At 41.9% G+C, this 24050-nt stretch overlaps 1 protein-coding gene across 2 annotated transcripts in view; it reads right to left on the reverse strand.

Moving 5' to 3' along the window:
- Positions 1–24050, reverse strand: part of Glg1 (golgi glycoprotein 1) — a 93313-nt gene that overhangs the window by 14126 nt on the left and 55137 nt on the right. For both annotated transcript variants that reach the window (XM_051169150.1, XM_051169151.1), the window contains exons 9-18: positions 20890–21011; positions 18884–18985; positions 16620–16773; positions 12487–12624; positions 7470–7556; positions 6432–6494; positions 5259–5372; positions 3997–4085; positions 1833–1950; positions 839–931 (exon numbers count right to left, since the gene is read on the reverse strand). In XM_051169150.1, the coding sequence (XP_051025107.1) occupies positions 839–931; positions 1833–1950; positions 3997–4085; positions 5259–5372; positions 6432–6494; positions 7470–7556; positions 12487–12624; positions 16620–16773; positions 18884–18985; positions 20890–21011 (1080 nt within the window). The remainder of the gene's footprint in view (positions 1–838; positions 932–1832; positions 1951–3996; positions 4086–5258; positions 5373–6431; positions 6495–7469; positions 7557–12486; positions 12625–16619; positions 16774–18883; positions 18986–20889; positions 21012–24050) is intronic.

A 24050-nucleotide genomic window follows, 5' to 3' on the forward strand; every position in this document is an offset into this window, starting at 1 on the left:
AATAGAAAGACTAACTATGAGAGAGAGAGAGAGAGAGAGAGAGAGAGAGAGAGAGAGAGAGAGAGAGAAAACACTCAGACTTTGCATTGGCAACTGTAGACACAAGACAGGGAAGACAGCATCTCAGAGGCTAAAAGAACTATGGCAAGGCCTTATAGCTGAATAAGGAGACATTTTAAAAAAATCATGAAAATCTGCATTTCATACCTCGTAATTCTGGGATTTATTTTTTAAAAAAGATGCATGGGTGATTTTACTGATGTCTAATAAAGATTTCCTTACAGAGCTGGGCATGGTGGCTTAAGCCAGGTGGACTGGCAGTTGAAGACTACCCACCCCAAGCTACCTAGGGAATTTGAGGCTAGCCGGTAACATGAGACCTTGTCCTAAAAATCAAACACAAAAATTTCCATGTGAGGGGTTATCAGGACAGAGAATGTATACATACTATGGGTAGGCAGTAAGAGTTGGATAAAGGTCAAGGTATATACTATGCACATATAAAAGTGTCACAAACACTTTATTTTGAACAACTAAGATGTTCTAATTATAAAAATGAAGAAAGGAGTAAGGCTGTAGCTCAGCAGGAGAATGCTAGCGCAGCACTCATGAGGTCCTAAACCAGGCCTGTGCATCAAGACACTGGGGGCAGAGGAAGCCCCTAAAGGTACATCGGGGCTTCCTTGGCAGAGTGTGCAGGGGAGAAGCTGGGAAAAGCACTCTGGGACAGGCAAAGGGGGACAATTAAAGTGATTAGGATGTGGTGGCTCTTGTCTCACCAGTGAGGAACTGGCAGCTGCGATGGTACCCTGTCTTGACTCTGTAATTAAAAAATTACCTGAGCATTTCCATATTGTACTGTTGAGCAGTAGTTCTTGATGTCACTCTTGCAGGCTTCGTACAGATCTGGTTCCAAACGGATGTCCTCCGTCTGCATGAGAGGGAGTCAGTGTGGGAAGTGAGCGGATTTTAAGCTGGAGACATCAATATATATTTTTCAAAGATTTATCTTTATTGTCTTAAATTGTATGTAGTTATGTGTGCCTGCATGTGGGTATGTGCAAGAGCAAGGGTCCCTGAGGGAGCCAGAGGTGTCACGATGCTCTGGAGCTGGGGCTACAAATGGGCATGATATACCTGCTGTGGGAGTGAGAACCTCTGGCAAGTGCTCTTACCCACTAAACCATTTCTCTAGATGTCAAGTATGTATAGACTTACTTGTTGACTAACGAACGACTTCTATAGAGGTGACACTAATTGTCATATGTAGAACTTAATTTGCAACTCTGTGTCACGCTTCACAACAGCAGCTGAAGCCAGCCCCTTATTCTTGCTGTCCCCAGATGTCTCAACAGGCCCCATGGGGAGCAACTACAGCCCTCAAGCTGACACACTTCAATTTAAGGGAAGAGTTTTATTTCAAGGTGAAGGGAGATTTCTCTTTTCCCCCTTTCTTGCTGGAGATAAAGTGAAGTAGGTAGTTCAGTTGTTTCAGGCAGCCATCCTGCCCCACAAAGGCCCAGCATTAGGATGAAACTGATACCAAGGACAACTGAGTGAGCAGGAAAGACCTTCTGTCCTTGAGGAAGGACTGATCCAATGACTGCAGTGACTTCACTTTGAGTCTATCCCAGTTTGGCTTCCAGTGGTGTTTGGCAAAAAATGTTCTATGATTTAAAACAAAACCTAAAACAGTAAGGACGCAGCTAATGCCATTTGGAAAGGTTTAACTGTTACTATGTCTTTTACTTCACAATGGCAGCAGAGAGCATCTCCCTGCTCCTGTCCTATGCAGCTGACTGCACACTGGCCAGGGCTGCTGGAAGCATTACCATCTCCAGCTCCTCCACACGGAGCTGCTTGCGGCACTTCAGGGACACCCGGTGTTCCTTGGCTTCCTGCAGAGTGTCGTTGCGTACAGTGGTGCTCAGGCAGATCACTACATCCACCCTGCCGCAGAAGGAGAAGGCATTAGGCGGTCTAGAGGGGGTAAACGCTCAAGCCCTAGGTTGGAGCAGGGACAGAGACTACTCTATTTGGGCAGTTAGTATTCTCATATTTATGTGCGCGCACATGCGTGTGCTGTTTTTTTTAAAAGGTCTTTCTTGTAAGCCTCACTATTGTTGTTTCCAGTAATTTAACTGTCCCTCTTATTGACAATAGCTCAAAAAGACCATCAGCAGTGACACTGGCAATACGAATATGCCAAATAAATACTAACAATCACTTCATTTAATTGAAAAGGTGAAAGCTCTGAATTTAAAAGGGAAAAAAAAGTATGCTGAGATTACTATGTATAGAGCTATAGTTTCTATATTCATTTAACTTTTTTGTTTTTCTTTTTTTTTTTTAAGATTTATTTATTTATTATGTACACAGTATTCTGCCTGCATGTACACCTGCAAGGCAGAAGAGGGCACCAGATCTCATTATAGATGGTTATGAGCCACCATGTGGTTGCTGGGAATTGAACTCAGGACCTCTGGAAGAGCAGTCAGTGCTCTTAACCTCTGAACTATCTTCTCCAGCCCTGTTTTTATTTTTCAAGACAGGGTCCTCTGTGTAGCCCTGGCTGTCCTGAACTCATTATGTAGAGTAGGCTGTTCTGAAACTCAAAGAGATCCACTTGCCTCTGCCTCCCAAGTGCTGAGATTACAGGTGTGTGCCACCACCTCCTAGTTCTGTATTCGTATAACTTTTAATATAGTATATTGTTTGAATTTTTTCTTCAGACAAAAAGAAAAACAAAATGAAACAAAACCAAAACAAAACAAAACAATGTATCCCAGAATGGCCTGACCTTATAGTATTCTTATTTAGTTTCCTGAGTTTTGAGATTAGAGATGTGTGCCACCCAAACTGCCCATATAACTGGCAACTATTATTTTCTTATTGTGCCTAATTGTAAATTAAACTTTGTCGTAGGTATACAGGTAGAGGGGAAAAGGTTGGACATGGCTTGGTACTATCTTAGTCTTATTAAAAACAATGTGACCTGCAGCTGGAAAGATGGCTCAGAGGTTAAGAGCACTGACTGCTCTTCCAGAGATCCTGAGTTCAATTCCCAGCAACCACATGGTGGCTCACAACCATCCACAATGTGATCTAATGCCCTCTTGTAGCCTGCAGGTATACATGCAGGCAGAATTGTGTATGTAATAAATAAAAAAAACTTTTTGTTTTTGTTTTTTGTTTTTGAGACAGGGTTTCTCTGTGTAGCCTTGGCTGTTCTGAACTCACTCTGTAGACCAGGCTGTCCTCAAGCTCACAGCAATCCACCTGCCTCTGCCTCCCGAATGCCGAGATTAAAAGTGTGCACCACTATGCCCAGCTAATAAATAAAATCTTAAAAACAACAACAATACCAATGTGACCATAGAAAGAATGGTGCTTTTAACATTGACACACTGTGAAACACTCACTACAGGTACAGAAAAAGTAAAGAAAAGAAGTAAAAAAGAAAAAAAAGAAAAGAGAAAAAAGAAAAAGAAAAAGGAAAAAAATTGTCCAAAATAGGAATCTGGATGTGGAAGAAAAAAATGTGTTCTAGCAATGCATTTCCCCTCTGGAGAACAACTTGTAAGATTTGGGCGGCTGTGCTGTCAAAGCTTATCAATTTTCTCATTAAGACCTAACTCCTAAAGCTCTGCATCAGTCAGGCGTGTGCTGTCCCTCTGCAGAGACAACACGCTATGGTGATGTGGCAGAAGCTGGTTCAGCACCTTCCTCTTCCCAGTACTCCTACACCTGGTTCACACAGGCAGTCTGAACGTAGAACAAACAAAGAAATCAAGACTACTGCCATATTCCAGGGGCTTTTCTCTGAGAACACCCATGGAGATGTGTGGCTTCAGGCAGCTGTGACCACAGTCTGTGCAGACAATGCCTCAGTTTGGTTACACTACCAAAGAGAGACACAGGAGGCCTCCAGGCTACTGCTGCTGGACAGCTGAGGGAGGCTTGGGAAGCAGAGCCAATCAATTAAGAGATACATACTTCTTTTTTATGTTGGGACAAAGTTTTAACACATCCTCCTTGCAGGCCATTTTGAACTTGTAAGAGAATCGAAAATCCTTCATCTGTACCTGAAAGATGAGTAAGAAAATCAGCTCTGTGGCAAGTTACAATGAACAGCAACGAGCAACTTTTTAGGCATGCAACTTGGCTAACACACCCAAAGCTCTGGGTGTGGTAAAGCACACTCATGACACCAGCATGTGGGACACAGTCACATCACAGGAAAATCAGAGGTTCAAGGCCAGCGTTGGTCACATAGCAGGTTAGTGACTAGCATGTTCCTAAGACCTTTGACAATCTAAGGTCTCATGTCTCCCTGTGACCCTGTGACAGGAAGCACAGTGGCCTTCCTGTCCTTCAAATCACACATCTGGTCTCACCATGCCAAAGTGTTCTTCTAGCAGATCTTCATACAGTTTATGCTGCCATTTCCTTCAGGGTTCTATCTTGATATTTCCTCTTTCAGTCCCTTCACTCCCCAACCCGTGTTCTGGTTTTGTTTGCCTTCCTTGAACCACCCCAGATCCTGCAGCCATGATGTATGCTGGGTCTGTTCTGGCATCTTTTTACTAGCGTCTAGAATCCAGCAGGGAAGAGAGCCTATTGTCATACGGAATGCAAGCATGTGGCCATACACGCTGAGAAGCGGTCAATAACTTCAGCTGGCTGGCTGGCCATCCTCTACACACAGTGCTTGCTACTCCCAACTTCCTTAGCTGCTTCTTATTACAGTTGAGTGTGGCCAGCCACATTATTCAAATGGTATATCTGAGTTGTACGATTTAAAAAGATAAATGACAGATATGCTGTGTAGGAATTTAATTCAGTGGAAAACTTCGAGACCCTGGTTCAATCCCCAGGACACAGTGGGGCAAAGAAATAAAGAAAAAGAAGAATACAGTAGAGTAGACGAGAAGACTTGGGGTCCAGTGTCCTGATGTACATCTAGGCCACCTCACTGGTTAACTACAGATCTGAGGGATAGTATCACTTAACGTGAGCACTGTAGCCAGAGCAGGAGGTGCCGGCTCTCTTGCCTCTATCCCCTCTATAATGAGTGTTCTCTAGATCTGTCTCATTTGTCTCTGCATGTTAAGTTGCTTAGAAAAGTGTCTGGCGACACTTATTGAGAGGCGGTCCACATAATTGGAAATAATGAGAACAGCAGAGCTGACTGGCTGTTCTAAAGCAGCAAGGTGCTCAGTAATCACCCCAGCAGCCAATACAGGAAATGGACTGACCAGTTGGAAGTGAGTGACTCCAATGGCACACTTCTCATTCATGTCCTTCTGGTGTTTGTTCTGTATCAGACACTCCATCAGGTCCCCAGAATCTATCTGGTTGTCTGCCACATCCTGGGGAAGACAGCACACATTTACACTTTATGTGTAATAATTACAATACAATCTATAGATCTATCCATGAAAATGTGAATAGGAATGACTCTTGAAGCCTTAAAAAAAGTTACAACCGGGCGTGGTGGTGCACGCCTTTAATCCCAGCACTTGGGAGGCAGAGGCAGGCGGATCGTTGCATGTTCGAGGCCAGCCTGGTCTACAAAGAGAGTTCAGGACAGCCAAGGTTATACAGAGAAACCTGGTCTTGAAATCACCGCCCCCCCCTGCCAAAAACAAACAAACAAACAAAACAAAACCCAAAAACAAACAAACAAACTCAGGAAAGATAAAAGTTCAGCAGAATAAAATTCACAAGGCAGGAACATCTGCTGTGAGGACCTAAGCCACCTTGACTCACTTCCCTCTACAGTGCCATCAGTGGCTTTAGGGATAATACTTGCCTGTCAGTCTTTTTTTGTTTTTTTTTCATTTTTAAAATTTTTTATTTAATGTATTTATTAAATGTACACCTGCAAGCCAGAAGAGGGCACCAGATCTCATTATAGATGGTTGTGAGCTACCATGTGGTTGCTGGGAGTTGAACTCAGGACCTCTGGAAGGGCAGCCAGTGCTCTTAACCTCTGAGCCATCTCTCCAGCCCTTGTCTGTCAGGCTTAAGGGTTACTAAATATACTTCACTCCCACAATTCAGGTAGAGAGCGAGTAAGAAGTAAGGTAAAGAGTCCCTCTGCAGCGAGATGTGTCAGAGCAGCTGGACGGGAGCCACTGCCACTGCTAACAGTTCCTGAGAAGCCACCCAGCCACCACCGCTAGCCACACGCCACTCATCTATTGAGAGCCACTACTGCTGCAGTCAAGTTCTGTAATCAAACAGGGTTCCCAGATGTTGGTCCTTCCCTCCATCTTGTTTTCAGTTCTAACTTTTATTTGCTAAAGCTGGTTATCATTCAAGAGTAGTGTATACTGAAGACAGAGATGAACCCGCATCCTTGGGGCCCAAAAGTTCCACTGAATTTGGTTCCGTTAGTAATCCTTTTTCTTATAGACATCACTTACATGGCAGAAGTTCTGAATTATAGGCTCACAGGCTCTCATCAGCAAAGCTTCTATTTGGATATCCTGTAGAAGATAAAATAGATTAATCACTCTGCTTCACAAAGGCCCAGGGTGGAGAGGGAGGCCATAGGTGTGTGCCTCGTGTCCCTGTCTTAACTGTATACCCATAGCTAGAACTCACAGAGATCCTTCTGCCTCTGCCTCCTAACTGCTGGCATGTACCACCATGCCTGGAAGGTAGATCCGTTTATCAACCTGAGCAAATGAAGAGGCAGAATTAAGAAAGAAAAGATGAAATATTTGGAAACATGCAAATCCTTTGGAGTTTTTAAGATCTCTATATTCCTGAACAGTACTGTCCATATTTATGAGAGTTTTTAATCTCATGTTTTATATTTTAGTAGGTTTCAGGGTATTACAGGGATAAACATGTACTCAATTTTTCATGTGTAACTGGAAGTCCCAGTACTTTATTAAACATAGAAACAGGACCAAATGACCTCACTAAAAGAGCTTTAGGGACCCTGGGCATGGTGGCGCATGCCTTTAATCCCAGCACGGGAGGCAGAGGCAGGTGGATCTCTGTGAGTTTGAGGCCAGGCTGGTCTACAGAGTGAGTTCCAGGTCAGTCAGGGTGAGACAGAGAGACCCCATCCCGAAAAACAAAAAATAAACAACAAAAACAAACAAACAAAAACAAAAAGGAAGGGGGCTTCAGGGATAAGAGAGTATGGCCACTTAGATTGCTTTTAAATGTGATTCAGACCTGAAGTTCAGGAAGCATCTGCTCTCAAGTGAGAAAAGGTCTAGTAACTGATAACTGAGAAGAAAAACCAAAGAGCTAACTGTATAGATAGCTCTTCTGGAGCTTTGACAGGAAGGGTCAGGACTCAGTACTTATAAAGCAAGTAGGGAAAGATTGATTGGGTTCTTCTGACTGACAAAGGATCTCTACTCTCAAGAGCATGGAAACAAAAGCGCTGTTATAATGGCCAGGCTGCCGGCAGCCCCCTCCTCCAGGAAGCTCTTATTACTTACCTCGGACTCTAACTCGGTGAGGTTGCCCACTATGTCTCTGCACTCCACAGCTAAGTCATCCAGATGGTCCTGGAGGCACTCAAGCTCCTGAATATAAAAAGGCAAGCCCCTGGCGTTATAAGTGAAGAGGGGAAGTGGTGGGACACTGTCTCTGCTCCCGTTGTACTTGCCTTCCCTTTAAAATTACCTCATTAAACAGAGCACAAAAGCTTTATCCGACCAAGACTAAGATGTACCATGTTGCTCGATGTACCACAGTCGCTGAGGGCCAAGTAGTCCAGTAAGCTATGCAAATTCAGAAGGCCAAATTTACAAGCCCAACAGAAACGATTCAGCTATCAAACTATAAACCTTGATCTATAAACTTTAGCAGGATATTTTTAAAAATTATTCTACGTGTAAACATGTTTTGCCTGCATGTATGTTTATGTGCCACTTACATGCCTGGAGGCATCAGAGGCCAGAAGAGGGAGTCAGATCCTTAGAAGTGGAGTTACAAATGGTTGTGAGCTATGAAGCAGGTGCTGGAAACTGAACTCACACACTCCAGAAGACAATCTAGTGCTCTTTACTCCATACCCTTTAACAACACACTATTATTTTATTTTATTAACATCCTATCACTCCATTTTCAGTATGTGTTTTGATAATTTTTTTACCTTCCATTTAAAATCTACACTTAAAATTTATTATGTTAGCTGGTAGCAGTGGCACACACCTGTAATCCCAGAGCAGAGGCAGGTGGATCTGTGAGTTCAAGGCTACCCTGGTCTACAAAGAGAATCCAGGACAGCCAAGGCTACACAGAGAAACACTGTCTCAAAAAACAAACAAACAAACAAACAAACAAACAAACGGTTGGAGAGATGGCTCAGAGGATAAGAATACTGGCTGCTCTTCCAGAGATCCTTAGTTCAATTCTCAGCACCCATACGGTGACTCTCAGCCATTAATGAGATCTGGTGCCCTCTTCTGGCGTGCATGGAGACAGAACACTATACATAATAAATAAACAAATCTTTAAACACACACACATATACAACACACACTCACAAAATTTTATTTTATTTATTTATTTATCTATTTATTTATTTATTTTTTTGGTTTTTCGAGACAGGGTTTCTCTGTGTAGCCTTGCCTGTCCTGGACTCACTTTGTAGACCAGGCTGGCCTCGAACTCACAGTGATCCGCCTGCCTCTGCCTCCCGAGTGCTGGGATTAAAGGCGTGCGCCACCACGCCCGGCTGACAAAATTTTATTATTTGCTTATGACTGTGTGAAAGCTATGAGTATGAGTGTGTGTATACATGTCAAGGCACACATGAAGTCAGGGGACAACTTTTGGAATTTAGTTCTTTCCCTCAAATTTCAGTGCCAAAGATTAAACATGTTTTCATGCTTGCTTAACAAGCACATTTAAAGGTGACACATAGATAACTTCACAAGGAATGAAGAGGTTACATTAAAACTCTGACCCAGCCTAGATCAAGAGAAACCTCTTGTTCTGAGACAGGGTTTCTCTGTCTAACAGGCCTGGCTGACCTGAAACTCGCTTTGTAGACCAGGCTGGCCTAGAACTCAGAGATCCATCTGCCTCTGCCTCCTGAGTACTAGGGTTACAGGTATGTGCCACCACACTCGACAAGAGGGCCCTCTTAAAGCAAGTGAGCACACTAAGATCTGGTACCTACTGGGTTTTTCTCCTTTACACACTGAGCGGGATGCTGCCCCTTTCACTATTCTTTTCAGCTGCTTGGATTGTAAGCACAGTACCAAGTCACCCTCCTAAAGCTATCAAAAGCTCCTTCTCAGCAGAGTGCTCTGGTAAGAGAACAGAGTCAGCATACTGTCCACTCTTCAGGAATCTCTGCTTTAGAACTAGAATAAGAAGGAAGACAGGAGAAGGAATGGAGGAACTACCACAGCCAGAATCAGGGAGAAGGACAACTCAGAAAAAAATGTACTGAACTTCTGCAAGTAAAATAAATCTTATCCATGTAGTCCATTCCAGCATGGGCACAGCACAGTGCAGGTTTCTGAAGGTCCACAGAATAGTGGGAAGCAAACCTTTTCTGGATTCTCTATCAACACAATACTGTTCTATTAGATAGAGGCAGCAGAAAGCTAAACTATACGTATTTTCTAGCCATAAAACCAACAGAATTCAAGCAGGCTCAGGAAACAAGTGATGAAAATTATATTCCTATAGCCAATAGCTTTGATAAAATGTCCAATTTCAACCTGACAATTTTGTCTCTGTATGTGACCCAATAATTTAGGCTGCTTACAGAAGCATAAGTAAGGGCTCACTTACAGAAGCATGGGCAAATTATGAGTGCCTATACTACTTGAAAGGCCCTTGAGTGACAATGCCTAGCCCCTGAGGACCTCTACCACCAGGCCCCAGACCCAGAATACAGCCAAGCCCAAGATCAGGCCTCAAAATGCCACCAATCCAAGGCAAGCCTAGAAAACTCCACCCTTAGAACCCTGCCTTTGGCTCACTTCTCTGCTGTTTCTCTCCCTAGCAGAGGCAGCCACCCTCCTGTGTTTTCTCCTATAAATCTCACAAGGTTTGTTGTGCAGTGTAACTTTGTAGTATTCCTTGGATCCTGACTGCCAGAATGCCTTTCTCCCCCAAACTATAATACTTAACACTACTGAAGAAAATATCATGGATATAAGAGCACACACCTTTAATCTCAGCACTCAGGTATGCAGAGGCAGAAAGATCTCTATGAGGCCAGCCTGGTGTATGTAGAAAGTTCCAAGCCAGTTAGGGCTACATAAGGATATCATATCTCAGTAAATATAGAATAAACCAGGTGTGGCGGCACACATCTTTAATCCCAGCACTCAGGGAAGCAGAGGCAGGCGGATCACTGTGAGTTTGAGGCTAGCCTGGTCTACAAAAAAATGGGTTAAAAAAATTCTCTTCACAGCTATTAACTGACTAATCTTCAAGGAAGGAGAGTGCCTTGTGTCCTCTCCCTGGGTAGGTATGACATGCATGTGTAGGTGTGTGTACACGTGCATATGGAGACTAGAGGTCAACCTTGGGTGTTGTTTCTCAGTAACTGTCCAACCCTTTGTGAGACAAGGTCTCTCATTGGGATGTGGGGGATTGCCAATTTGGCCACATTGGTCTCAGTAAGCTCCAGGAACCTGCCTGATTCCGCTTCCCTGGTACTGGGATTGTAAGCGAGGGCTACCTTAGCCAGCTCTTTCTCTTGGGTCAAACCTATGCTTGCACAATACCCACTTTACCAACTGGGCTGTGTTTAGTCAGTATTGTTTGAAACAAACTCTCAGGCTGGCTCCAAATTCTCTTATATAGCCAAAGACTATCTTTTTGTTATTTTTGTTTTTTGAGACAGGATTTCACGATGTAGACCAGGCTAGCTTCAAACCCACAGAGATTTACCTGCTTCTGCCTCCTGAGTGCTGGGATTAAAGGTGTGAGCATGCATGGCTGCCAAAGCTATCTTTTCATCCTGCTTCCACCTCCCAAGTGCTCTCGAAATTATAAGCACGTGCTACCATGTCTAGCTCTGTGTGATTTTGAAAATCCCAGAAGGGGTCTGTCATGCTATAAATGAAGCCTAAAGGCCTAAGTTTAGTCCTGATTCTAACGTTATGGTGTCTCTGAGCACGCACCTGCTGTTCACTGATTATCCTGCTCCATGACGAAGTCATACTTACTGTCTTACTCATAACTTTTAGTCACACTTTTTCTGAAGTAGACACATAGTCTTAGGGACCGGTCACAGCAGGCACATAAATATAGAGGCTACTCTTTTTTGGTTTATTCTTTGTGAAGAGGTTATAATGGTTAGTTAGAATTAGTCTTGAGGTTACTTATTTATTTTGTATGTGAGTGCTCAATCTGTACACCTGCATGCCAGAAGAGGGAATCAGATGAGATACCATGTGGTTGCTGGGAATTAAACTCAGGACCTCTGGAAGAGCTCTTAATCTCTGAGCCATCTCTCCAGCCCCTAGTCTGACGCGCTTTTTGTTTTTGTTTTTCAAGACAGGGTTTCTCTGTGTAGCCTTGGTTGTCCTGCACTCGCTTTGTAGACCAGGCTGGCCATGAACTCACAACGATCTGCCTGCCTCTGCCTCCTGAGTGCTGGGATTAAAAGGTGTGTGTCACCATATCCGGCTTTAGTCTTGAATTTTTAGTAAGGAAATTTTTCTTCTCTAAACCTCAATTTCATCAACTGTGGGAAAATAACTCCATTTCTATGCACCTTGCTCTAGGGTAGGCACATTGTCTCTTGATCCACAGCAGAAGTCGGGTGTGCGTGTGAATATGTTATACCTTGCTATCACAAAAGGATATAATTCAGTTGATAAATGTTAGAAAAAAAATTTTTTAAAGAAAATAACATGAATTTTAAAAGAACCAAAAATGAGGAAAGAAAAGGTAAGGAAATGTTAAGGAAAATGTAATGTCTAGTACAAAAAAGGCCTACCACAAACTCTTACATGCCTGTCAGAGTAGGATATACTTGGACTCTAAGATTTCTTTCTTTTTAAACATTTTTAGATTTATTTTAGTTTAAATATATGTGGTTTTCCTGAATGTATGTATTTGCAACATATGCATGCCTGGGCCTGTGAAAGTCAGAAGAAGACACTGGAGCTGGAACTGGAGTTACAGGCAGCTGTGAGCCACCATGTGGATGCTGAGAACTGAACTTGGGTCCTCTGGAGAGCAACAGGCACTCTTAACCTCTGAGCTATTTTCCTAGCCCCCTTGGTTTTAAACTTTACACAAAGAGGAAAAATAACCAACTCTAAAAATAACAGAACCATAAGATTAAAATATGAAAAATATAACTATTCTTAGGTAAGAAAAAAAAAAAACCCCTCTGGTGGGTTTCATCTAGGAAGAATACTGGACATAACAATCACGCCAGCAAACACTGAGACAGACCTCATGGATGCTTATATTAAATATAAGTTACTAACATTATGATTAGGAAAAGCAGATGGAAACCTTGTCACCAACCTGCCCGGTCTCTGTTTTCTCACTACACCATTTCCCAAGATCTATCAGGCACTTGTCCTGGAGGGCAGGATCCAGCTTAACATCCATGGCACGCTGGTGTAGGATCCTCTGGACTTCAGCTCGGCATTCTCGTGAAAGCTACATGAGATAGAATGAGCAAGAGACTTTAAAGGTAATAAAAATAAACACATGAAGTCCCTAGACAGAGCAAACTAATAACTAGCTCTATAGTTTACTCCCCAAACGTCATACGAAATTATATTTTCTAGGATAAGTACTAAATGCTTTGAAAGCTGGTAGAAGTTCAAATCTCTACAAGTAGTTAGTTATAAATCAGCATTTTTCATTAAACTATTAAAAAAAATGATGTCCTTTTCTGAAAGAATCCTGAAAAAGGGTGAATTAGATCTGTTCAAATTAGGGATGTGTTTATAAGATTACCTAGGAATTTCGATTATGAGTAAAATACTAATCTGATTCAGAAAAGATTTATACATACATGCTGGAAACAACAGAACATTATAATATATAGTCAAGGCTGTGTATTCTAGGTGATTTACACAGAATGAGCAGAAAGTGAAAACTAATAATTTTGGATGCTCATAAAAAAGGTGTCATCAATAGGCACAGTACAGTCAGCGTCTCATCCTGACGTACATACTTGAGGTAGGGACGTCGATACAATTCCTTAGTGGATATGGGGCTTCATTTTATTATGTTTTAAATTACATCTGTTTTATTATTTGCTAATTTGTGACTGTGTGTATAGTAGTTGTGCAAGTGCATGGCACGTGTGGACATCAGAGAACAACTTACAGCAGTTAGTCCTTTCCTTCTATTACATGGGCTGTAGACACTGAACTCAGGGCATAAGGCTCTGCAACAAGCACATTTATCCATCGAGTCAGGCCCAAGACTTCCCTTTCAGAGTCATGGACTATTTTGACAATATTTGTACAATACTATGAAGGTGTCAAATGTCATTGAACATTTTTCCTTAAAAGGATTAATTTTATGTTCTATGAATTTCAATTCAATTCTTACTTATTTATATGTTATGTACATTGGTGTTTTGACTGCATGTATGTTGATTTGAGGGTGTCAGATCCCCTGAAGTTAGACAGTTGTAAGCTGCCATGTGAGTGCTGGGAAATTGAACCCAGGTCCTCTGGAAGAACAGTCAGTGCTCTTAATCGCTGAGCCATCTCTCCAACCCTCAGTTCAATTCTTTAAAAAGCATATTTTAAAAGCTAGCACAAGGGGTATGGAGAGATGCCTTAGGGGTAAAAGCACTCCACTGAGCCCAAAACTCCCTGGGACTTACATTGTGGAAAAAGAAACAAACTTTTGCAAGTTGTATTCTAGCTTCTACATGCATGCTATGATGTGTGTGTGGTGTGTGTGTGTGTTTGGGCACAACACAAAATAAAAGTGTAATAACAAAAGTCTAAAAAGTTAGCATAAGGGATTTTATTCTTTATTTACAAGAGAAAGAACCTCCTACTGTGTGACTAATGGAGGTATCAGGATATAGAGGCATCTGATATGGCAGAATAAAAACTGAGCCAGAGCCGGGCAGTGATGGCGCATGCCTTTAATCCCAGCACTTGGGAGGCAGAGGCACATGGATCTCTGTGAGTTCGAGGCCATCCTGGTCTACAGAGCAAGTTCCAGGACAGCTAGAGCTATTACACAGAGAAACCCTGTCTCTATAAAACAAAAGCAGGGCTGTGGTGGTGCACGCCTTTAATCCCAGCACTTTGGGAGGCAGAGGCAGGCAGATGGCTGTGAGTTTGAGGCCAGCCTGGTCTACAAAATGAGTCCAGGACAGTAAAGGCTACACAGAGAAACTGTGTCTCGAAAAACAAAACAAAACAAGTTGAGCCAGGCAACGGTGATACAAGCCTTCAATTCCAGCAGTTCAGAGGCAGAAGCAGGTGGATCTCTATGAGTTTGAGGCCAGCCTGGTCTACAGAGCTATTTCCAGGATAGGCAAGTCTACACAGAGAAACCCTCTCTTGAGAAACACACACACACACGCACACGCAACAACTGGGTTAGGCTTTTAGCAACTGAACTATGACATTTTCTAATTGTACCTCCTGGGTCTGAATCCTAGACAGACTAGGCTCAGAACGGGTATCTGTACTCAGGTATCTAAAGTGATAACATGACTACAATCTGTAACATATGCAGAAATGACACTCAATAGGGTCTCTGAATGAGAGCAAGCAGCATGCCTGGGTGGCACCAGAAGACAACTAAACTCACACAAATATCTCAAAGGCTATTGGGGCAGAGAAATGCCAAGAAGCTTCCTTGGAAGCTTCTGCTCCCAACTAGTGCATTGCCAAAGGCAGGAGTCTAAAGAACCATTTGTATCCCAGCTAAAAAGCTTCTAATAAAACTTTAAAGCTAGATTAAGTTAGAACAGCAGAATTTAATTGTCCATTTGCAATTTGAATTTTGAAAAATTAACGAGAAAAGCTTGGATGCAGGCAGTCATCGGCCAAACTCTGCCAAGATAGGGTAAGCATGTCCTCAAGAATTCCTGCCTCACAAATATGTCTGTCAGATATATTGGGCCAGAAAGCTGAAGAAGATGCTCCAACGTTATAGAGAGTTTTGGGTGACTATTCAGGTAGAAAACTGTCTCTGTCATCTTTTCATTTGGAAAGCTACTAACCTGCACTCCTGGCATACTCAGATAATCAAGTTTACTCCTTCTCAAGTCTCTGAAGGAGTTGAAAACCAGGTAGCTTAGTTTTACAATGAAGCTTAATTGTTTAGGGGTTAAGATGTCTTTAGGTCTAGATAGGTGTTCTAAGTTAATAATGACAATATGTGATGGAGATTGATTTACATTCAGAAATTTAGATGCACCAAGATAGGAAAGACGTCTTCTTCAAGGCTGTCAAATACAAATAGTCAAAACACTAAGAATGTAACATCTATAAAATTCCTGATTGTGTCACGGTTCTTCTTGCCATAGGTAATCTATTGTATATATGTGTAATAATATTAATGTAAAGAAGTTAGTTGAGAAGCTAAAAAAATAGTTTGGCAAATGTATGCAATGACATGTTTATAATTAATCACCTAACTCAAATTATTGTTATTTTATGTAATTCTACATTACAATTTAGCAATATAAAATGACACCTTATTTTTATATTTACCATAGACTGTAAAACAAACAAACAAACAAAAACATATCTATCTGAAAACACAGATCTGAAATAACATGTTAGGTGAAGAGCCTTTCTGTGCACAATCATCTGTGTAGCACTGAAGTCAGCATTTGTGCATTTGGCTTTTTTTTGTGTGTTGTTTGTTTTGTCTTATCTCCTGATGGCAGCAGTGCCTTTGTCACCTCTTGGCAGGTTGGCATTTTGTTTTTGTTTTGAATGCAAGTAGTAGCGTGCTTTTGACAGTGTGTGTGTGTGTGTGTGTGTGTGTGTGTGTGTGTGTGTGTCCAGTTAAAGATAGGCAGATAAGATAATGCGGTACCATCCAGGCTCTGGTGAAGCATTTGCCTTTTGCTGGCCAGTAATAATATGTGGAGTCTTTAAACCAAGAGTAATTTTTTAAAAAGTGACTGATTGACAAGCAGCTGAGTTGCAGAACTGACTTGGCTTGTCTCTCGGGAGGCAAGGGTGAGCCAATCAGCACAGTTCTATCTTGGTGGGTATGCCTACTCGAAGGTGCAGGCGTGCCTCATCATCTGTGCCTCAGTTTCCCTGGGGCATTCTTGTCAGCCAGTTAATCTACTAGCTCTTAGGCAGTAAATGCAATGTTTATTTTTTCTTTTGCAATTTTATACTACGTCTTGTTTAAAGTCCTCTGAATGCATGTACATGTGTTATTAAATTTTTTTCTCAGTTAAAAAAGATTCTATAAATAAAAGCAACAAATCAATCAAAAAACAAAAACAAAAACAAACCAACACACAGGAGAGAAGCTAGTGAAACAACCGTGCCTCAGGGACACCACTGAAGGACTCCACTTCTAGTAGTACAGCACCCTCCCACCCCACACATAAACCTAAAGGCTTCCTTGTGATGACAGAAACCAGAACAACAGGTAGGAAACAAACAAACCACAGTGGAAAGAAACCAAGGGTGACAGCATACCCTCCTTCCTTGTTCTTCTGTACGGTAGGCATGTCTATATAAGCAAGAAAACACAGCTCCAGGAGGCATAAGTTCACTGGTTTCATTCCAACCATGGGTATGGCAAAGGCGAGAAGCATCTCCCTGGCATTTTCGGTATAAAACAGGGTCCAACCTAGAAGGGTAAGAGTTGAAAGAGAAGCACTACTTGTCACATTTTCCTTCTCGTACATGCTGGGGGTTTCTGCTGCCCCGCAGCCCCCCTCCGCCCTTTCAGATGAGGTGCAATATAATTCAGACTGGCTTTGAAGCTGCTGTGTAGTGGAGGATGAACTCCGGATCCTCCCACTCCACTTCCTAAAATGAGATTACAGGCATAAGCAGCCACATCTGACTCTGAATGCCACTCATAATGACACGAGAGTCAATTTATAGAAATTCGTTAACCTTCATACAGAAGACATCACCCTGGTACCTGCTGTTACTCTAAGACTTAGCAGGTCAGGCAGCAAACAGTGAACGCAGATTTGCTGCTAGCTTAGGCGATTCCTAATTTTCCACTAAGCACTTTTCCTGGGATGAATGCAATGAATCCTATGATACATTAGCTTCAACAGGATCAGGAAATGACAGGGAAAACAGTTTCCTACTCAGGACACTGCCTTCCTCTTCATATGGAAGATAATGCAGTGGTTTCTTTAATTCACCTGAAAATTGCTTATCAGATCACAAGACATGTATTTAATACTGGATCATCTGAGGATACAGATCATGTATTGAACCTGCTGCTCTTCTCCAAATCAGTTCAGGGATGCCTGAATTTGGTCACATTTTACTGTCAACTGTAGGGAAAGCTTTCTAATGGGAGGAGAGAAGCTAACACTAAGCTTTTATGAGATTATGAAGCACATATTTGATCACGGTGCAATGAGTTGAAAGTAGGAGAAATCACTGTTTTGATTAGTTCAGATGACCTGAGGAAGCTCAGGAAAGCTATCATCCAGTTTCCTTTGATCCTTTCCATACCTATTTATTTGAAACAAGGTCTTGTGGTGTAGCCAAGGGCTGTCCTGGACCTGCAATATACTGGCTTCAGCCTTCATTACATACATATGCACTCATGTGCCACAATGTCTGGCCTTCCAGACTAATCTATAAAAACCACATCAAACCTTAAGTAACCTTTTCCCATTGATGCATGTCAATAAAACATAAATCAATCATCAAAAAGAGTAAAGACCACAGGATAATGATTTCAGTAAGTTAAACAGGAAGCAGCTTATGGAGGTGGAAGCAGCAGGGGAACCCAGTGTCCGCAGCACTGGAGATGGAGAAGAGAGCGAAGTGCAGAGAGAAGAGGTGAACACAGCCAATAGTCTTCAGCGACTCTGCAGGAGAGCTCGCTCCTTGCTCATCCTTTCTTGTTATTTTGCCAACAGGATGAGAGAGGGGTTAAAAAAAAAAAAAAAAAAATCAAACTGCTATTTATGCACTGTTATCTTTTTAGAGTTGAATCTGAAGATGCTCTTTCTGTCTGCACAAGTACCAAGACACTCTCTCTTTCTCCTGTGGTATTAAAGACAGTTTGAATTCAACTTCCAAAGTAGTGGTGAATGGGGGTGCTTGGTACAGACTGGCAGTGGGTTGGCCCTGCTTTTAGATGCAGCCCCACGAGTAGTGAGAACGGGCTTTCCTGTGGCTACAGATAGTTAGCTATCCTAGAACTTGGAAAGAATTTGTTAGTTTGTTACTGATACAAAATATAAAAGTGTGGTGTGGGGACACAACTTAGTACAGAGGAGTGCATGCTGCAAGTATGAAGGCCTAGGCTCTAAAACACATGTAGGCCAGGTGTGGTGGCGCATGCCTTTAATCCAGCACTGAGGAGGAAGATGCAGGCAGATTTCTGTGAATTCCAGACCAGCCTGGTCTACATAGAAAGTTCCAGGACAGTGAGGGCTGTTACACAGAGAAACCCTGTCTTGAAAAATCAAAAAACAAAACATATCTGGGCTGGTAAGATGGCTCACTGGGTAAAGCATTTTATAGTATAAGCCTAGAGGTCCTATTTTTATACTCAGATCCTATATAAGAGCAAAGGGAAGAGAACAGACTCCATAAAATTGTTCTCTAACTCCCACAGGCTCACTGTGGCAAACAAACTGACACACATCATGCATATGTACATACTGATAAAACTATTAAGTTCTTCCCAAATGCATACCTATCCATTTGATACTGACAAGGGAACAGAATGACGCAGTGCCTTATTTTAAAATACTCACTTCCAATCCCGAGAGATAAAATACTGCAGCTCTAAGAGACGGTGTTCACAGTCTTCCACCATTTTCTCTGTATATAAATGTTCCATCAGACATGAAAGAATCCTGGTCATTAAAGAGGTGAAATTGTAATGAAAAAAGTATTTTGATGGCAGGCTCCAAAACCCTCATTTCAATACAGTATTTTCCTAGGGCGATATGATTTATTTTTCTGAGAATCATACAAATTGACAATAATTGTTATACAGAAGTAGAGAATAGTGTATTGGCCACCTTTTAGAGCGTTTGTGAACCTATAACCAAATTTCTTTTAACTCAGTGTCTCTTCCTAATAACTGAAGCAAACCTCAGTAAATACTTCAGACTATTTGTCTAAAATTTGAGATCATTATCCTTTATATAAAATAAAAACCTAGGCCAGGCCAGGCCAGGCCATGGTGGTACGTGCCTTTAATCCTAGTGTTTGGGCGGTAGAGGCAGGAGGATCATATCATCTCTGAATTCGAGGAGAACCTGGTCTACAGAGTATTCCTGGACGGCCAGGGCTACACAGAGAAACCCTGTCTCGAAAAACAAACAAATAAACCCTAGTGTCCTAACCACTCAAACATTTTCAAATATCTTTTAAAATGTTTGCTTAAGGCTGGGCGTGGTGGTGGACGCCTTTAACCCCAGCACCCAGGAGGCAGAGGCAGAGGCAGGAGGACCACTGTAGAGCAGGACAACCAAGGCTAACACAGATAAACCCTATCTTGAAACCCTGCTCACCCAAAAAAAAAGTTTGTTTAAATCAAGACCAGTAAAGGGCTACATATGTATTTAGTCAAAAGTGTTGAGGACAGAGAGATGTATCAGTGTTTAAGAGCACTGGTTGCTCTTCAACAGAACTCAGCTCAATTCCTAGCACCCTCATAACTGCCTGGTTCCAGGGAATCTGACACCCTCTCCTGGCTACTGTGTGTTAGTAGGCAAGCAAGTAGTGCATAGACTTGCCTCCAGAGAAAACAGCCATACACATAAAATAAGCCTCCTTCTTTTCCTTTGTCCCTTTCCTAGATGACATAGACATTGTACTATAAACATAACTCATCTGAATATGCCCATCTACTTCCTTTACAAGGTAAAAATGCCTTAAATTGTTAGGTGTAGTGGCACACACCTTTAATCGCAGCACTCAGAAGGTATAGGCAGGTGCATCTCTGAGTTCAAGGCCAGTCTACTCTACAGAGTTCTAGTATAGCCAGTGTTACATACATAAACTGTCTCAAAAATAAAATAAAACAAAATCTTTAAGCTTTAATTCCCTACTGCAACATGAACAGCAACAGCTTTCACATAGAAGACTGGTGGTAAACCTGGACGGTATTCATTTTATTGTTAGGCATTGCCAGGTACAAGCTATAGAGTTATATAGAACAAGAAGCCTCTACTTACTTGAACCTGGTTTTAGGGACTGTTTTCACATCATAGGGAATAAAACAAATAAAAATCAAATACTTTATAATAACTTAAGCATTTAATTAGCTTTCTGTTATCTTGGATAAAATGCCACCATTTAGTTTGCCTATGACCATAGCTTCTAAATATTACATTTTCTTTGCAGTCTCAGTTATGATTAACTGCTTTCTGATGGCTTTGCAGTAAACAATGTGCACAATGAGATAGTATGCAAAAGGATGAAAAGGCAAGTGTCCGTGTACATGTCACTTTATCCTGAGTATCACTGCATTACAGGAAGAGCTACCCACTGACTAATAGAGAGGTCCACATATGCCCAGTCACTGTCAACAAATACCATCACAGTTTTGGGTTTAGGTATCTCTACATCGTGAGTGAGGCACATCAAAAGTCTCAATTTTAATATTAGTTTTAGCAAAAGTTTGGTATGTGTTCTTGCTCAATAAAATTTCAGTCGAGATGTTCAGCTACTCAAGAGTCATTTGAAAGAATGTCCTCTGTGCTGCCCAATACAATACAATCTAGATAATGCTGCAAATAAGAGAACCTACATTGGGTCTCCAGACCGTATGTGTTTGCAGGCTGTCTGTATCACAGATTCACAGGCTTCATTCAAAGCTCGATCAATTCGGTAATCTGCCCCAGGGTCAGTCTCCTGAATCAAGGTCTGGAGCTGGATTGGGGGAAAAAAGGTAATTTAGGCACAGAGAAGAGCAATGTCACATCATCAGATGCTCAGGTCAGCTCATCACAACACAATCTAAACAAGACTCCACTAAAGGTACTACCCAAGTTAAAAAACTCTGCTAGAACATTTTCCAATTGCTCCAGGTTTTCTGTTGAAGTCACTGTAGAACTTGCATATTTACTTCTTCTGACCCTTTACTAGGCTTCCACAAAACAAGTCTTTAGAATGTGCCTATATAAGCTCCTTCTTGACTAATCAGATTTCTCAACCTGGTGCTTAGAAGAAAGCCAGAGTTGAAATGAGTAAAAGAAAAGATAGCTCCAATTAGAGAACAATTTTGATCCTAAAAAAGGCTGTAAATTCTGCTGCAGTGACATTGGTATCCTAACAAGTATACTATGTTTTATTAAGGTATTTGAAAAGAATGTGTTAGGTGGTGGCATACACCTATAATCCCAGCACTCCGGAGGCAGAAGCAGGCAGAGCTCTGAGTTCAAGGCCCACCTGATATACAGAGCTTGAGTTCCAGGACAGACAAGGCTGATACACAGAGAAACCCTGGCCCCAAAAGCAAACAGACAGACAGACAGACAAAAAAGAAAAGAAAACAATGCTTATAATTTTTCACTTTTTACCAACCATCTTTATACCACAGCCTTACCACGAAATGCTTGCTGTAAAGTACCTGAAATGAAGACTGCATTCTTTCTGTCTCCTGTCACTTGGCCCACCCTTGACTATAGAATAAAGGCAGGAAACAGGAGTCTCAGAGTGGAGCACGGAAGAAAACATGGGTCAGGAGACCCAAGCTGGGATGATGGTCTCTTCCTGTGTAACAGCAGCTTTGAGAGCTGGACAAGTTCATCTGTCAAGGTTTTCACTATTTTCTTTTTACTTTATGTGTATGTTGGTGCAACCCATGCACGTACAGTGCTTGTGGAGGCCAGAGGAGGGTGGAAGATCCTTTGGGACTACAGCTACAGACGTTTAAAGTCATAATGTGGGTGCTGGGAACTGAACTCAGATTCTCTTCTGAGCCGCAAGTGCTCTTAATCCCACAGCCATTTCTCCGGCCCCAAATTTTAGTTCTTTTAACTACAGACTTTAAGAAATGGCCAAGTGTGGTGATGCATGTCTTTAATCATAGCACTCGGGATGTAGCAGCAGGTCACTCAGGGCCAGCCTGGTTTAGAGTTCCAAGACAGCTAGCTACACAGTGTATCCTATCCCAAAACAGACAGACACACAGACAGAAATTAATAGCACATGAAAAAAAGCAAGGTAAGTAAACTACAAAGTATTTTTTAGATAGAAAATCATGATTACTACAGATGGGTAGCAGATGGTGTCATGGAGTGGGAATCTTAAATGAGAGAAAGGTAAACAAAATTATAACCCTTACTGTTTTAAGTCCTTCCTCCCCCCTAAGAACTGGACACTTCCTGTGTCACTGGCTTATCCTTTCTTGTCACCTCGGTCTGCACACATCTGACCTGTGATCCCACAGTGGTTCTGGCCCTTTTACATATTTATTATAGATTGTGGGTAAAAGGAAATAAAGAAAGATCCCAATTATATTATCAAGAGTTATTAAGAGAGAAACAGGAAAGAAAATATCAATATTCTGGGATGGAAGGAATAGAATATTGTAGTTTGCTGGTAGAAAAACTACTTTGTGAGTAAATTATGCCATCTTTTTCTAATGTCCCACAGAGTCGACTAGGCTAACAATTCAAGGAATCATTGCCATTCTAGAATTCAGTGACTGGGGTGTGGAAAGTGCATGATTAGAGTACAAACTGAGCTAGGTGCCGTGATGAATGCCTTTAGTCCCAGGCCTTGGGAGGCAGAGGCAGGCCTAAGTCTTTGAGTTCAAGGCTAGCCTGGTCTACATAGCAAGTTCTAGGACAGCCAGAACTACATAGAGAGATTCTGTCTCAAAGACAAAAACAAAAGTAAAAATATAGGCTGATGTTATGATTATACGTGTATTCTGGCCCCTGACACTAACAAAAACCCTGGAGAAAGGCTTAAGAGAGAATGTGCCCAAAGAAAACATTATACAGTCATCTCTGGCGTGAGAAAGCACGGGTTGAACGCCATTCATCATGACCCAAGAGAACTTACTTAATCGTTGCTACTCGTGCTAAGCTTGGAGGAATGTATCCTCATTAAGATAATACCATCTAGGCGTGGTGGCGCACGCCTTTAATCCCAGCACTCGGGAGGCAGAGGCAGGTGGATCCCTGTGAGTTTGAGGTCAGCCTGGTCTACAAAGTGAGTCCAGGACAGCCAAGGCTACACAGGGAAACCCTGCCTCAAAAAACAAAACAAAACAAAACAAAAAGATAATATTATTCATACACTTCACAGTCAGTAGTTGCTGATCACTGAATTAATCCAAGCAGAGCCAGGTACTGAGGTCTGCTGTATCAAGGAAGGAAAATGTCAAAGTGAAAGACCCACGCAAATACTTTAAAGCATTCTTCCATTTGACTAAGGCGAGATAATACAGAAGACAAAGGAAGACTCTCTCCCTTTGGAGAAAATGGTCTTTAATTTTTGTGGAAAGAAGCTTTTTTAAAAGTCCATACAATGAAAATGAATGGTTTCTTCCCAAAGCTAGTCTCAGTGCAGTCAGAAGCACATAGCTCACCATCTGTGGCTGCCCTCTGGGTTGGAAGCACTTTCTTTCTGGGCACAAAGGGTAGTGTGGGTGGTGCTTATTTACCTTTGAAGCAGAGTCTCAAGTTCTTTCAACAAGCTAACTGTCCAAAACCCTTGGGAATGAACTATGTACTTCAAATAGAGTGCAATACAGTCTTACTTTCTTTTCCTGAACACTTTACAATAGGTGTAGGCTGACTGTAGATTTTTCGCCCTATCCTCCTTCCCCAACCATACTAGATGGAATTAAGGATGAAAAGCAGATACAGCAGAGGCTGTCTCCTGACTCATCCTGGATTGCAGCCAGGCATATTCATTGGCACAGAGGCCACTTCGGGTAATTGCCAACAAGGACTA

The sequence above is a fragment of the Acomys russatus genome, chromosome 26 (assembly GCF_903995435.1).
Source record: "Acomys russatus chromosome 26, mAcoRus1.1, whole genome shotgun sequence".
In the NCBI taxonomy this organism is placed as follows: Eukaryota; Metazoa; Chordata; class Mammalia; order Rodentia; family Muridae; genus Acomys; species Acomys russatus.